The sequence below is a fragment of the Kryptolebias marmoratus genome, linkage group LG2 (assembly GCF_001649575.2).
Source record: "Kryptolebias marmoratus isolate JLee-2015 linkage group LG2, ASM164957v2, whole genome shotgun sequence".
In the NCBI taxonomy this organism is placed as follows: domain Eukaryota; kingdom Metazoa; phylum Chordata; class Actinopteri; order Cyprinodontiformes; family Rivulidae; genus Kryptolebias; species Kryptolebias marmoratus.
The window spans coordinates 8934529-8949179 of record NC_051431.1 but is presented as its reverse complement, the minus strand read 5'-3'; the positions used below and the strand labels follow the sequence as shown (position 1 = coordinate 8949179).

The following is a 14651-nucleotide window of genomic DNA, read 5'->3' as shown; positions in this document are numbered from 1 at the left end:
TGTCCACATTCAGAGACAGGTTGTTGAATCTACACCAGTCCATTAGGTGCCTTGTTCTGTGCCATCTGCAAACTTGATGATGTGACTCATGCTGTGCATTGCTACAGAGTGCTAAGTCAGCAGAGTGAACAGCAGTGGGCTTAGCACACAGCCCTGAGGTGTCCCAGTGCTCAGCATGATGGTGCTGAAGGTGTATCTGCCAATCAGGAAATCCAGGGTCGAGTTTCAGAGGGAGGTGTTCAGGCCGTGTTGTTTCAGTTTGCAGATCAGGTTCTGAGGAATGAGTGTGTTGAATGTTGAACTGAAGTCTATGAACAGCATTCGAAGGAACGTGTCCTTGTTGTCCAGCTGGGTGGGCGTCAGATGGAGGGTTGTAGCTGTGGTATCAACTGTTGAACGGTTGGGGCGAAATGTAAACTGCAATGCGTCCAAGGTGGGTGGCAGCAGGGTCTTAATGTGCCTCATGATGAACCTCTCAAAGCACTTCACGATAATGGACATGAGTGCAACGAGACGGTAGTCGTTGGGGCAGGACACCCAAGATTTCTTTGCCACAGAGATTATGTCGGTGACCTCAAAGCATGTTGGAACAACAGAGCAGCTCAGAGAGGTGCTGAAGATGTCAGTGGAGACATCAGCCACTGACACTGAGCCACGTCTCTGTAAAAACAAAGACGCAGCAGCTTGTTGAAGTCGTATGTAGTCCAGTTTTTTTCTCCAGGGAGCAGACATCGGAAAACAGGATCAATGGGACTGGGTTGGGTTAGCTGCTAGCTTTGCACGAACTCCCCCCACTTGCCTCGCTTTCAACGTCAACTCTTGCGGTGACCTCTCCTCTGACCACGAGCACCAGGCAATACTGAGGACCGAGGACCTGGTTCCTGCAGCAAGCCGAGACTGTGCAGCATCTCCACGGGGTCATTGTTTAAGTTGAAGTTTAAGATTTCAGAGGTGCAGCAGTGTCTGGCGATGATACACACTGGTTGTTCCAATGCCCATGTGCCAAAAAGTCACATATGACACATATGATATGTGCAATATTAACAAAAAAGCACCATTTAGGATCCTGAGCATCCACTGCACCTCTAGTTACAGTGGTGACCAGCTTAAATCCAAACTGGACACCCAGTGTGGCTGCAGACACCCAGTTTCCGTCCCCCCCCCGTGTTTTTTTTATCATGATGGTGAGAGTAAAGCTCAATAATAAGCTTAGGAGAGGGGCTGTGCTCAAGCTGTGGATGGCAGACTCTCAGCACTGGGCATCTGCCAGCTCTCCCCCCACCTCTCTTCCCCTCTGCCTTCCTCTTCCTCAGCCAATTCGGTCCCGGCGGAGGCTTCTTTGCAAACAAAGCCTGCAGCATTCTGGGAAAGCCAGTTTTTCAGCACACGCAGTTCTGGTTTGACAGACTCGCTGTAAATCCCCATCAATCCGAGCACATGCAGCCGGTCGCAGTTTGCAATAAACGTTATCAGGTAGATTTGATGCCTGAAATAGAGCGTCGGTATTCGTGCAATGTGTAAGTTTCTGCTCTCAGAAAAACAAATAATGTTTGAATATGCACTTATAAATGTCTGATTTTTAGTTTTACGGTAACATTGTTTGCCTCTGTGAGATCTATCAGCTACATTTAAGAGGACTTAATCGATTCTTATCCTGTTAACTCTCTGATATTGATGCACAATTTAAGGAATCAGTTTTTCATAGTAGTAGCAGTAAAATCATTTATTTAAAAAAGCATTTTTAAACCAATTTTTCTTTTTACCAGACTTCTGCTAGAGCAAAGAAATAATGATGGTCTGGGTTTTAAACAAATGATTAAGTTAAAAAAAAAGTTTTTCAAACCATAGTAGAGAGTTGGGAGAAAGAAATAGTTTTATTATTTAATATTCAAACATGTCAGATGGCATCTTTATTGCTAATTGATAATAATAATTACAAAAAAACATTTCTTGCTTTGGGGTGTTTCTTGTATGTTGAGTATTGTTTTTCATTAATGTTTTGGGTTTAGAGTGACTTGTTAAACAAGGACTACAGATGAAAATGATCATTTTTACCTTGATTTAATGTTCATTAATGTTCATTATCCTTTGTAAATAAATATAAACTGCAGAGGAAGCGTACTAGTAATGATTAACATTTATTTATGATGACCAGAACTGTTTTGTGTTTTGATTTTTCATAGTTGACAGCTGTTGGCAGTTAAAATAGTTTAGACTAAAGGAATACCATTGTGTCTCTTAAAGCTATAGTTCAGATATTCATGAAGTGGCAGAAGGGTTATGAGCAGTTAACATCTTACCTGCTGTAGATAGCTCTTTGAACAACCTGAGTTTGGTGAAATAGAGTTTAACTCTGAGCAGAATAACGAGCTAACGGCTAGTTTCAATGGGGCCGAGACCAAAGTGTGTTGCTGACATGTAGAAACAGACCACCAGGTTGGTGCCAAACATACAACATTACCTGTTAGCTTCACTGCAGCTAGCAGCACAGTGAGGACATTATTTTTAAAGCAGCATCATCTGAAGCCTAATATTTAGGAGCATTACCCTGACACAGAGTTAGGCTTCTATCATTCAGGAGTAACACCATGAATGGAGATGATCATTCAGTCTGGAGTACATGGAGCTATTCCCAACACTGTGGTTGCTAGAAAACACATCTGCATTCATAGGTCAAATGGCAAAAGAATGCAACTATTATTAACCAAATCCTTATTTTTTATTGATTCAGCTCAATATCTGGAACAAAATCTTGACTGGGACGTCCCTAAAACTAATCATGTAATGCAAAACTGCCAGCGCTGTTAAGGTTCACGTAATTGTTCATTACCTTCCCACAGAAACCCGCTCCAAAAGATCTGAAAAGTCTCTTCAAACTGGAACGGCAGCGTGTTCTTTAGCGGGACGGACGGACGCTTACAGTGGAGTCAATTTTCCAGCCGTGGTAGTTTTCATACACTGAGGACTGACAGAGGTTTTAGTCTTCGGTGGAAGGTGAAGCGAACTGGAAAGTGGAAAAGCTTTCCCATCCTGTCAGTAAAGAGGCAGCGATGCTGACCTACATTTGGTCGAATTTATTCCCCACCCTCTGTCAGTCTCCTGTTAAGACCTTAAACATATTACACCTATAGTGCGTCCAGGTATCTTCGCACCAGCTAAACAGTTACAGTAAGACATCGTCGTATCGCCACATTTTAGAGGGCGGGGGTATTATTCTGTGAATGTCTGAGCTGCTAACGCAGTAGTTCTCCGCTGCAGTGACTTTTTCCACTCACCTGGTTAAATATGACTTATTGATGCAGAATAAACACTCTCATTAGAAGCTGTAATTAGCCAAGCCACACGAAAGCGCCAGTAAGCGTCGTAGCAGCAGTATACCTCCTTGTATAATTACTATAAAACACCTCAGCCGAAGCATTTATAACGCGTCTAAATATTGCTCGGAGCAACATTAAAAAAATTGGGCCGAGGGATTTCTGCGACTCACGCAGCTCTCGGTGCGTCTGGCAGCCGGGTGTCCAGCAGTTTTCGTTTCGCCCTCCGTGCCTTTGGCGAGCCAAGCCCGTTTCGCACATCCCCCCGTTTTCGTTTCGCTCCTCCCGCTGCACATTCGGGCAGGTGTCAGCACATTCGTTGCGTCCCCCAACTGAGGCTTTGCCAATGAAGAGAGCTAAATAATGAGGAGATCAGATCTATAACGGATTGTTCCTGTACAAAGGGAGACACAGCGGGCGGAGTTTCCATCTTGATTGCGAAATGAGTGAGAAAACGGGGGGAAAAAATTGAAGACGCATAAAAGTTATTACAGCTCCTGTTTAAAACGAGTATTTATTTAGCTGACAGGTATACAGTGAGCTCAGACGGAGAAGGTGGGTGTGTGAAAGCAAGACCCCAATAGTATGGGTAGATGGCTAATGTCAATCAGCTGTGGTGGCCATCTTGAGTTTAATTTACTCCAAAAATGAATCAGTTGTAGATGCATGTCTGATGATTTCTTTCTGAGTGTTCTATTAAAATCAGCCCAGTGGTTCATTACATATTTTTCTAACAGACAAATAGGGCTGACCCCAACAGCTGACGCCGATGTTTTAAGAAAAGGTTTTTGTGCAACGAGTTGCACTTGGAGCATGTATTGTAAATAGCTCTCAGCTGCCACAACGTCAAGTTTTAGCCAAAAATCTGTTAAAATGACCGCGCTATAGCCACTTTTGTGTTTTCTACAGACAGGCGGAAGTGGCGGCCGTTTTGAATTAGGTTGTCTCCAAAAGTTAAACACTTGTGGAGGTACACCCAATGATTCTTTCCTGAGAATTTTATTAAGGTCCGTCGAGTAGCTGATGGGATATTTTGCCAACAGACAGACAGTGCTGACACAAAGTAGGTAATGGCAAGGTTTTAAAGAAAGAACTTGAGCAATCTGTCAGCGCTCAGAATATGTGTTGGGGATCAGTCTCAGCTACTACCACACCAAATTTTAGGTCAGTATCTAGAAAAATGTTTGACTTATAGTCATTCTTGTGGATTATACAGTGCATATTAATACAAGTTTTAGGTTATGTATCCCAGCCCTGTAGCTGGTTGCATCCAGAACCTAAACATTCTGGATGCCAAGAAGTTTAAAGATCATTTTTAAAGCGTATGTGCTCATTTCCTTTATGGTAATATTTTTTTTGTGGATTAGTCGGTGCTTGTTTTCATTCTACAGGCCCAGATTAACACAGATACACGGATTTTTACCCACACACACACACACCCACCCACACACACACGGGCCGTTCTCTGATGTGACCTTCAGCACATGCAGGCTGGCATTCAATTACCGCCCTGTCAGTGGCCCGTCCAGCCCAGTGGCTGCACGTCCTTGAGATTCTCTCTGCAGCCTCCGTCCAGTCTATATTCCATTACATCCTCCACATCAGGAGCTTTGTCCGGCATAAAGCGCCGCTCGTCCCCACGACACACACACACACTCACACACACACACACACGCTCACAGCGATTTTAACTTTTGATGTAAACCTCTGCAAAACCTCCAACCCGCAGCGAGCACAATGGAGATCCCTGCTCACGCTCTGAATCAAATCCAAGCGCGAGCTAAATATTAGATTTTTACTTTCTCTCCGTGAAATATTGTTTGATTTGCAGGAAGAAGGGAGCCGAGATCAGAGAAATCCAACCATGGCTCATCTGTTACTGTCTCACCGAGCTTCCTAACTTCTCACAAGTCCCTCTGTTGAAACTTCATGCTGCTCAGCTCTGCCTCATTATTATTACGCTAAAATTACCCGAAGAAGCATGTTTACTGTGCAGACGTGCAGTTATTGCTGAAGCCACGGTGTTGTGTGCTTTTTTGTGCAAAGAGAACCATTTTAAGCCACTGCCACGTTGAAAAGAAGAGCAGAAATCTCCTGCAGATTTACTCGTCGTGCCCCTCGTTTTCTGCTGAGATGATTGGACATCTGTTGACTGACCTCAAACATGTGCTTCCCATTGGTTTATGATGTTTATTTCTTATTTTTGTGTATATCAGTTAACAGCTTTTTTTGTTGTTGCTTATAAAGCCTTTAAAGAAACAGATTAGGTTCGAGCATAAATAAGGGCTTTCCTTAATAGCTTTGTGAGAAGTCATTACAAAAATTGCTACCAGCGCTGGAATCATTCGTCAGCTGATTTGTCAATAAACAGGTGTTTGGCTATTTGTTAAAATACTGACTTAGTTCCTAAAGTTGCTTTTTAACCATTAAGACCCAAAACTTTAACAGACAATCCTGAGGCCTGTCATTTTAATAGTGAGTCTGTTGCATTTCCTTTAATCTCTAAGGTGGATTTGGCAAATATTGTTGCTGATTCGTGTTGCTCCTTGGTGAAATGAATCAGAATCTGGTAATATTATACAACTTTGCGTTATTCTCGCCTGCCGCCGAGGATGAAGGTGGAGCACTGTGTGTGCACTTGTGTTTGTTTGTACCTTTAGAAAAAATATCCGCTGAACAGATTTAATGAAATTTTTAGAAAGTAATCATAGGATGTGCCTCTACAACTGTTTAACTACCATGGCTAATCGGTGTTAGCCTGCACAAAAATAGCTATTCCTGAGTGAATTTTACAGACATTTTAATGAAACTTTCAGGAAATAGTCATTGGCTATGCAACCCATTCAAAAATGGGACTGCATTTATAGTGTTTTTTTTTTCAAGGTTTGACTAAAATGTGTTTTTTTTTTTATTGAAACTCCCTAAAACTGGATAAACTTCGATAACTGATGACCTTTTGGAGCCAATCCGAGCCAAGATGGCCACCAAGATGACCTTAGAAATCACAAAAACCCCTATAACTCCGTCAACTTTACAGATATTTGGATAAAGTTTTGGTGTGATAGTAGCTGAAGGTCATCCCTAACATAATTTAAGAAATGCTAGTTTTCTTATATCTATATTTTTCCTTTTATTTTACTGAGATTTTTAATGTTGGTGAACTTCACCCAAATATGCAAAAAATGATTTAGTCGTCTGCAGAAAACTCATGCAGGACCTTAACATCGTGTTCATTACTTCTAAGCAAAATTGGTCTTTATTTTTCCGACTTTCTTCCTGGATTTCACATTATTGTTCGTAATTATGTATGTCAGAACACCCTTAAAATGTCATGATTTCAATCTAAGGGGTTCAGAATGACAGCTTAAAAAAATACGAGCTCTACTTTTGCTTTTATTCAAATTCTGACCTTCAGCTTTTACTTCTCTGTGAAAAATCTGATAGCTTAACCTCTTTGTGCTTTAAAATGTGTCCGTCTGGGAGATTTAGATTAGACCTCTGACACTCGTGATTTGAGGCTGAGCCAAATTACTTTTTTTCTGGATTTAAGAGGCAGAAAAGGGTAAGATGCTGAATTGAAATGTTTGAACTTTTTGTTACTTAAAAAAACCCCTCAAAACATCGAGCTTTTTGCCTTGTTTTTTTTGGGCATTTTACAGCTAAATCGGTACACAATTCCTGCTCGAAAACACGAGCACTTCCTTTCACCGCTGCCTGTTTAACTCGTGAAGAGTGAGGTCTCACTCCGTGCTGTTTGGACTTCAGCTGATTTATCCTCCAGGTGAATTGTCGCCCTCCAAGAATTCATGATCGCAGCAGTAAATCTACTAAACGACGGGGATAGATTCATAAAAAGGAACCGCTCTGCAGGATTTATTAGAAGTTTGATTTATGCAGATCTTACTCATCAGATTTGAAAAGTTTTTTTTTCTGTCTTCAGTCTTCGGTCACTCGACGTTTACGGCACCGAAGCAATCACGAGTTTGCAGCTGTCTCCTCACTCCCTTTTTTCGTGTCTTCGCTGCTGTTTACTTTTGAGGATTTCTTTTTTTCAGCACGGGGCCTTGTGTTGCGTTTACGACTTGTTGAGCACATAAATATCCCCCCACCCCCNCCACCCCCTCAAGATTGAGCTCCTATAAAACCTCGCGGGTCACCGTGTCTCCATTAAGGAAATGAAAAGTGGTGACCAAGCCGGTGCTCGTTGTCGCCTCGTGAGGACCTCATAAAAGGAGTGGGGAATTATTAGCCCGCCCGTATTCGACCACTTCCAGCCTGTTCTGGGTCTGAGACATGCTCCCTCCGCCGCGGGCGTCCAAGAATACTGTCAGCTGGAAACACGAGCTGCTAAACGTGTGCAACCTGAAGCGTCTGCAGAGAACACAATGGATTTCAGCAGCACACACTCAGGGCCACAGGGCCTGATCCTTTACTTCATGTCAAGTGACTACTTACTTTAACCAAACACTCTCCTCAGCGTGTTCTGCTCTCTCTGCCCCTCCGGAGGCCTTAGATTATCTTGAAGTATTGGACCACAAAAGTTAAAACAAGAGAGATGATTTCTCTGTTTTGTTTTAATCTCCTTATCCGGGACGCCGATGTGCTTCCTGAACATTTTGGCAACGGTTTCTATTACCTGCATCGATTGTAGGAACCCCAGAAACTGTCGTAAAATGTGCCAACCCCTAAATGTTCGCTCAGTAACAGGTTTTTCTCTGGAGTACCAACTGCTGCTTTGAACGGGGACCTGTTTGCCAGACCTATAATTTGCAAGCAGGAGACAAGTTCAAATCTGTTTTTCTACGGAACGTTTTGGTGCGTGGCAAATTGCGGCTTGATATTTGCCCAAGATGGATGAGTTCAGGTATTTGGACGCCTTGTTGGGGAGTGATGGTAGGATGGAGCGAGAGATGGATCAGATCAGGGCCTCGTCTGCAGTAATGAGGAGGTTCTGGTCTGTCAAGGTGAAGAAGGAGCTGAGCCAAAAGGCAAAGCTTTCAATTTACCCATCCAACTGTCTCCTATGGTCATCAGGTATGAGATACTAAATACAAGCGGCTGAGATGAGATGAGGATGAGGTGAAGAGCTCCTTCATCTGGGGGGAGGTCAGAGTAGAGCTGCTGCTCCTCTGCACAGGAAAAAGTCTTTTGGTGAAAGACTTTCTCAGGCGGTTCAGACATCTGATTAGGATACCTCCTGGATGGCTTTGGAGGTATTCTGGGCACGTCCCACCAGGAGGAGACCCAGAACTCACTGAAGGGATTATGTATCCTCTGTGGCCTGGGAACTTCTTGGGATCCCCCAGGAGGAGCTGGAGAGGGTCTCTGGGGAGAGGGAGGCTGAGTTTACCTCCTGGACTTGTTGTCTCCACAATACCAACCACTGGATGGATGGATGGATGGATGGAAGAATGGATGGATGGATGGATGGATGGATGGATGGGTATACCTACCACACAATAAATGACTAATTTATCATTTTAACTCATCTAATAGTAAATTAAACCTTTTTTTCCTCAAATAATGTTGGACACTGATGTAGTTCATTTTTAAATTAAGGTTTTGTAGAAAATAAAATGATTGTCTTAAGATGTGATGCAATCTTATGCTGTAAAATGTGCAAAAAGAAGAATGTTGAGCTACAATCTGATTTACAAAGGCGATACACTGTATTTATTACTGCATATATTAGGTTTTATTTGTTAAACTCCTCTGTTTGATAACCTGAAATATGAAAAATTATATATATTTTTTTGGAAATAAAAAAAAAATTGGAATCGGCAGGTTAGAGCTGTTCCAAAATTTGACGTTATCCATCATCGTTATTCTGGTCAGCTGTAACTTTTATCTCAGTCATTTTGATGTTACACACTTGTTGCCTTCAACTTCAGTTTATTGAATTTTTTTTTTTTTGAGGCATGAAAAGTGAAGTTATTTATAGAAGTTAAAACTACTTATGACGCTACATTGTACATTAAGATTTACCATCAAAAGTTAGCGTGCTTTTTAATAAAAAGGACTTGCTTATTCCCTGCTGACTTTATCTAGGAACTAGATTTTGACCTATGAATATAAAGTCTGAGAACCCCTGATTATGGTTTTCTGAGTCATGAGCAAATATTTATTGCGTTTGTTGTTGCTTCTTAGGGCTTAAAGCCTGTCTCTTTTTCTCCCACCCCATTTTTTGTTACTGAAGAGGCACAGCAGCCAACCAGATTCCAGCACAGAGGCTCATAAATGACAGACCATTTAAAAAAAAAAGTGCAATTTGATTTAATCTGCTCTGTTTGAGTCCAGAATCTGTGCTGGCTGAAATGAATAAAGTGGATTAACTGTGTCACAGGATAATGCAGATTAAACTGGTAAACACAATCACTAAGTGGTGCATATGGTCTGCGGGGGGCGGAGTTTAAGCTTCGTTTTTTTTTTTTTTTTCCAGACGGAGAACGGGATGAAAATATTTGGGTTTTGATTTCAGCGTTGGTCATGGAGCGTCTCACTTTCACACGTCCGTGAAACTTGTTGTTTGAAGCTCTTTTCGGACAGGAGCCCGTAACACGTCCATGTCTTTGGTTTCCCAGTCAAAAAAAAAAAAAAAACCCACTGCCCTGATAATGCAAATGACACTGCTAATGAAAGCGTTAAGTTATTCAGGTGCTGGCCCTCTGGGGGGAAGCGTCAGCATGTCTCTTGATCCTTGAAGCGATCTGACCCCCCCCCGGGCTGAGGGCCCGGCAGTCCATGCTCGCTCTTGACGGCGGACATCCAGCCGGCTCAGTGAGAAGCGGGGGTGGCAGCTGGAGAAAATCCATTCCCAGAGTGAGCGTTCTGCTGAGGCAGGTACGCCGACCTTTGAGTCATCTGATAGGTCAACGCTCCTCAGCCTGCCATGGCGCTCGTGGCCGAACGCCAGGCTTGTGTTCGGTGCTCATAGTAAAGCTCGTCTGAGCAGCAGCCAGCGATGATCAATGGAACCTCCTGGCAGCTCATTTAGACTACAGTATGGCGCAAATACTCACCAACAGATGCAGGTGACAGATGACGATAGGACAATGAGACGGGGGGGGGGAGAAAAGCCGATGAAAGGGAGAGGTTTTACCCGTGCCCTCAGAAGCCGTTCAGGCCGCCGACTCCCAGCACAGCGCGGCAGACCTCAAGCAGAATTTATTTATAATCGATTAGCGTTGTTGATCACGTTTATTTGGCACCTAATTACTGTTTGTGAATTCCTCTTGGATGACATTCAGGGCTACGGGATGTTTCTGCTTCGTCCGCAGTAAATCTGTGCATGAGAATTTATTTATTTAGCCCCCGCCCACCCCCGGGTCGCCGTGTTAACAGTTGTCTCCCCTCAGGTGCCCACGGCGTGAGAGAGGAGCCCCGGTTTGTGACGGCGCGCGCCGGAGAGAGCGTGATCCTGGGGTGCGACGTGTCCCCTCCCCTGGACGGCCAGCAGCCCCCCTATGTGGTGGAGTGGTTCAAGTTTGGAGTGCCTATTCCCTTCTTCATCAACTTCCGCTTCTACCCTCCTCATGTGGATCCAGAGTACACTGGTAAGGAAAGCAAGAACGCTGAGTTAAAGGCCTGGCGTACCTTGAGAGTTTTAAGCTAAGACAAATGACGGTCAAATCTTGAAAATATTGTTATTTGCAATCTCATGAGATGTCACCTGTTATGAATGACTCTCGGCTACTACCACACAAAATTTCAGCTCAATATCTCTAAAACTGGCAGAGTTACAGACATTTTTGCATTAGCTAATGACAGTTAGCTGTGGTGGCCATATTGAATTGGATTAACTCCAAAGGTTGTTAAGGTGTGGACGCACACTCATTTGTTAGCTTCTTAAAGTTTCGTTGAAATCCATCCAATGGTTCATGAGATATTTTGCTAACAGACAAACAAGTTGACTTCAACATTTAAGGCTAAAGTTTTAAGCAGTTTTAAGACGTGGTGGGCGGTAATAAAAGTTCATCTACGGTGGATTCGATCTACGGCTTCTGGCTTCATGAGGATTATGATGCTTGTTGGGATGAGTCAGGATCTTTTGAGTTGATAAGCACAGTAAATCCACAAGCTTTTGTCTTGTTTACACAGCAGCAGAAACAAAGTTGTCAACAGAATTTCACGCCGTATACTAATAAACCCCAGCCGAAGGAGAGGGGCAGCGAAAACACCAGCTGTTGTTACGCTCAAAAGCCTCACCTGGTTGCAGTTTTTTATTGAACGCTTAGCAGGCGGAGAGTTACGGAAATCGTCGGCGTGAAAATCCTCAGCTCTCCAGTTCTCACTGATTCGGAAGATTTGAGGACCAAATCCATCCGTCCATCCATCCATCCATCCATCCATCCATCCATCCATCCATCCATCCATCCATCCATCTTCTTTACCCACTTCTCCAGTCCGGGGAGCTGGTGCCTGTCACAGGGACACACAGAGACAAACAAGACAAACAACCATTACAAGGAGAACAGAGTTTTTTAAATAAAGTTAATAAATACAATATTACTTAAAGTGCACTATATGAAGAAAAGTATTTGTCCCGATCTGTTAATTCAGGTGTTTCAGTCAAGTCTTGAGCTGGACCGTTGTCCTCCAGCGAAGGACAATCTGAACGCTTCAGCATACCGAGACATTTTGGACAACGCGTCTCTTTGGGGGTGTGGGGGGTGGGGGCACAAAGTAAGGACTTGGGGTTTGATGAGTTTTGGTGTGGAAGAGCCAAAATCTTCTCGTCCAGCGTCAGTGCCTGACCTCATAAACGCTCTGCGGAAGGAATGGGCACAAATCCCCACGGGAACCCCCTGGAAACTTGTGAAAGGAAACCCTTCCAAGAGGAGCGGAAGCTGTTTTATCTGCACCACTCCATGCGGAGAGATGGTCGGGTGGAGCCAACTACTTTAGTCCATACAGTGGAGCTCCAGTAGCTTCACATTTTTATGGCGGTGTTTCTGACGTAAAGACACCTCTTCTCTGCCCCTCACGTGATCTGCAATTTAGACTTTTTTTATGGAAGAATCCAAGATGCGGTAACTGGTGAGCTTCAGAGGCTGTAAATTTGTCCAGACAGCTGAACGCTTTCCAGAGCATTTATGCTTTATTACACAACTCCTTCAGCACGTTCATTTAGAAACTAAAGTATCCCAAAAATATTCGGCAAAAATTGAGTTTCGCTTGATAAACTGCAGTTTATGCAGCCATCTATCTTCTCACAGTGATGTCTTACTGCTCAAACATCCCTGTCCACATTTCTGCATGTTTACAGGAACTCAAACTGCCGCTGCAGACTAATGATCAGCTCAGAAGGCTTTCCGACAGCTACTTTGCTGCAGCCCAAATCCTTTTGCATCATTCAGGCCTGCAGAGAAGCAGCCGCCGCGTCCGGCTGAACCCAGGGAAACAACCGGGTCTCAGCGCTTCACTGCTGCACCGCACGTGCGCGGCCTCCTGCACAGTCCAGCTCCAGAGCGGCACACGTGGAGTCGACGCAGTTTCCTGGAAGCCTTCTCGTGCTTTCTATGTGGAAACAAGTAAAGCCCGGACGCCACGGGACAGATCCAGTTTCAGCTTCGCTCTGAAAGGCTGCTTCACTGCGTTACTGTCGGATTAAAAAGGATTCATTTTAAATGCATCCATGCATTGATCGTCTCACTTTGCGTCCTTTTAGTTTAATAAGGTAAATTTAGCAAAGTTCTGTTCCACACAGACTGTTGGAATTTTTAAAAGAACAAATTTCACGGAGAACTGGGCGTACTCAACGTATCTGCCACTCAGATAAACAATGGAATTAATTTAATTTCACTTTATAAATGAAGAGGGAATCAGCTAAAGTGCTGAAACGGCTGTTGACATATTTTATTAAACCTCGACATTTTAACATGGAGACTAGACCGAACAACTTCCAGAAGATTTAAAATAAAACATTATTGGGCGATACTGTGCTTGTATCTCCCAGTAAAGGATTTTTGTTTGTCTAACTGAAATCATGGCTACATGGTAATGACTTTGCGCTGAATTGTAAACGTACGTTTTTAATCGGCTTGTTCAGAGATCATTTCTTTCAGGTTTCAATAATCGGACATTTCTGTTATTTTAAAGCAACGGCTCATCTGTTTTGAAGCGGGGGGTTTTGTGGAAAGGTTTTGAACAATGAACAAAATACCTTATTTTTGAAAAATAGGGTTTGATTCCCGTCTGATCGACAAGCCAGAACCAAAATGGCCGCTGCTGTTTTAAAATGGCTCCGGTCTCAAACATTTTAAGGTGTTTCAACCAAACTCTACTTCACTAACATGTTAACTGCAGTTAATTTAACATTATACAGTTATTTACATAAAATTGAGCTTTTTTTTTTTTTTTTTGCTAGCACAAATAGTAGCAGCAGCTAGCTGTAGCACTTCTGGCACGGCCTGGGACACTTCGAGCAGGAGTCCCACAATGTTTCTGGTGGGACAACCGGGAAATATGAAACCGACAACAGCAGCAATTAGCTTTTTTTTTCAGAATTAAACTCTATTTCTCCATAACGAGGTATTTCAAAGAGCTGTCTACGACAGGTGAGATATTAATTGTTTATTTTCCACAGAGCCCCATTGTAAAAAACCTGAAGTATCCCTTTAAGGCACTCTTTGGTGTGCTCTGAGGACTGGCACAGTTCTGGAGCTCCAGTCTCCAGTCGTAAAGCAGCACTTTATGATTTCAGGCTTCATTTTACAACCTCAGAGATGATAGTTTTAAATTTGTTTGTTTGTTTTAGTTGTTTTTTTTTCCACCGGCTCCCAAGGGAAATATCCGCCTCTCCAGTTGCTAAATACCTCCCCCGCGTTCACCTGCTCACTGTCAGCTTCGTCTGGCGTGATGTTCGGCGTTTGGCAGGCAGCTGGCGGTGAGGAAACCTGCGGCACGTCGGGGCCAAACGGCCGGCATGAGACTGACGGGAGGAAAACTCGAGCCGTAAAGCTGTGACATAAAGGAAACGTGTTTCACTGTTAATGGAGGAATATTGATTATAGCAGCTTCAAAATTAGGACAACGGGTCCTCATCCAGCTCAGCCTCGGACAGATAAAAGCTTGTCCTTCTTCTGGCTCAGACGTGGCGTCTACAGCGCCCAACTTCCTGTTTCAGTGTTTTAAAACGAGGATGGAAAGCTTTTCCGTGTGTGTTACTAAAATATCTCATGAACCACGAGATTGAATTTTATTGAAACTCACATAAAGTCGTCTTTAGATGTTTATCTAACCCTGTATAATTGTTGGAGTCAACCCGATCCAAGATGGCCACCACTGCAAACTGACTATCCAAAGCCCAAAAATGACTCTAACTTTGTCAGTTTTACA

At 43.4% G+C, this 14651-nt stretch overlaps 1 protein-coding gene across 6 annotated transcripts in view; it reads left to right on the top strand.

The window, feature by feature from the left end:
• The window catches only part of igsf9ba (immunoglobulin superfamily, member 9Ba), a 71452-nt gene that overhangs the window by 7610 nt on the left and 49191 nt on the right, over nucleotides 1-14651 (top strand). For all 6 annotated transcript variants that reach the window (XR_001808877.3, XM_017428344.3, XM_017428343.3 and 3 more), the window contains exon 2: nucleotides 10670-10867. Coding sequence is in view for 5 of the 6 variants with exons in the window: in XM_017428344.3 (XP_017283833.1) it covers nucleotides 10670-10867 (198 nt within the window). In the remaining variant the exon portion in view is untranslated. The remainder of the gene's footprint in view (nucleotides 1-10669; nucleotides 10868-14651) is intronic.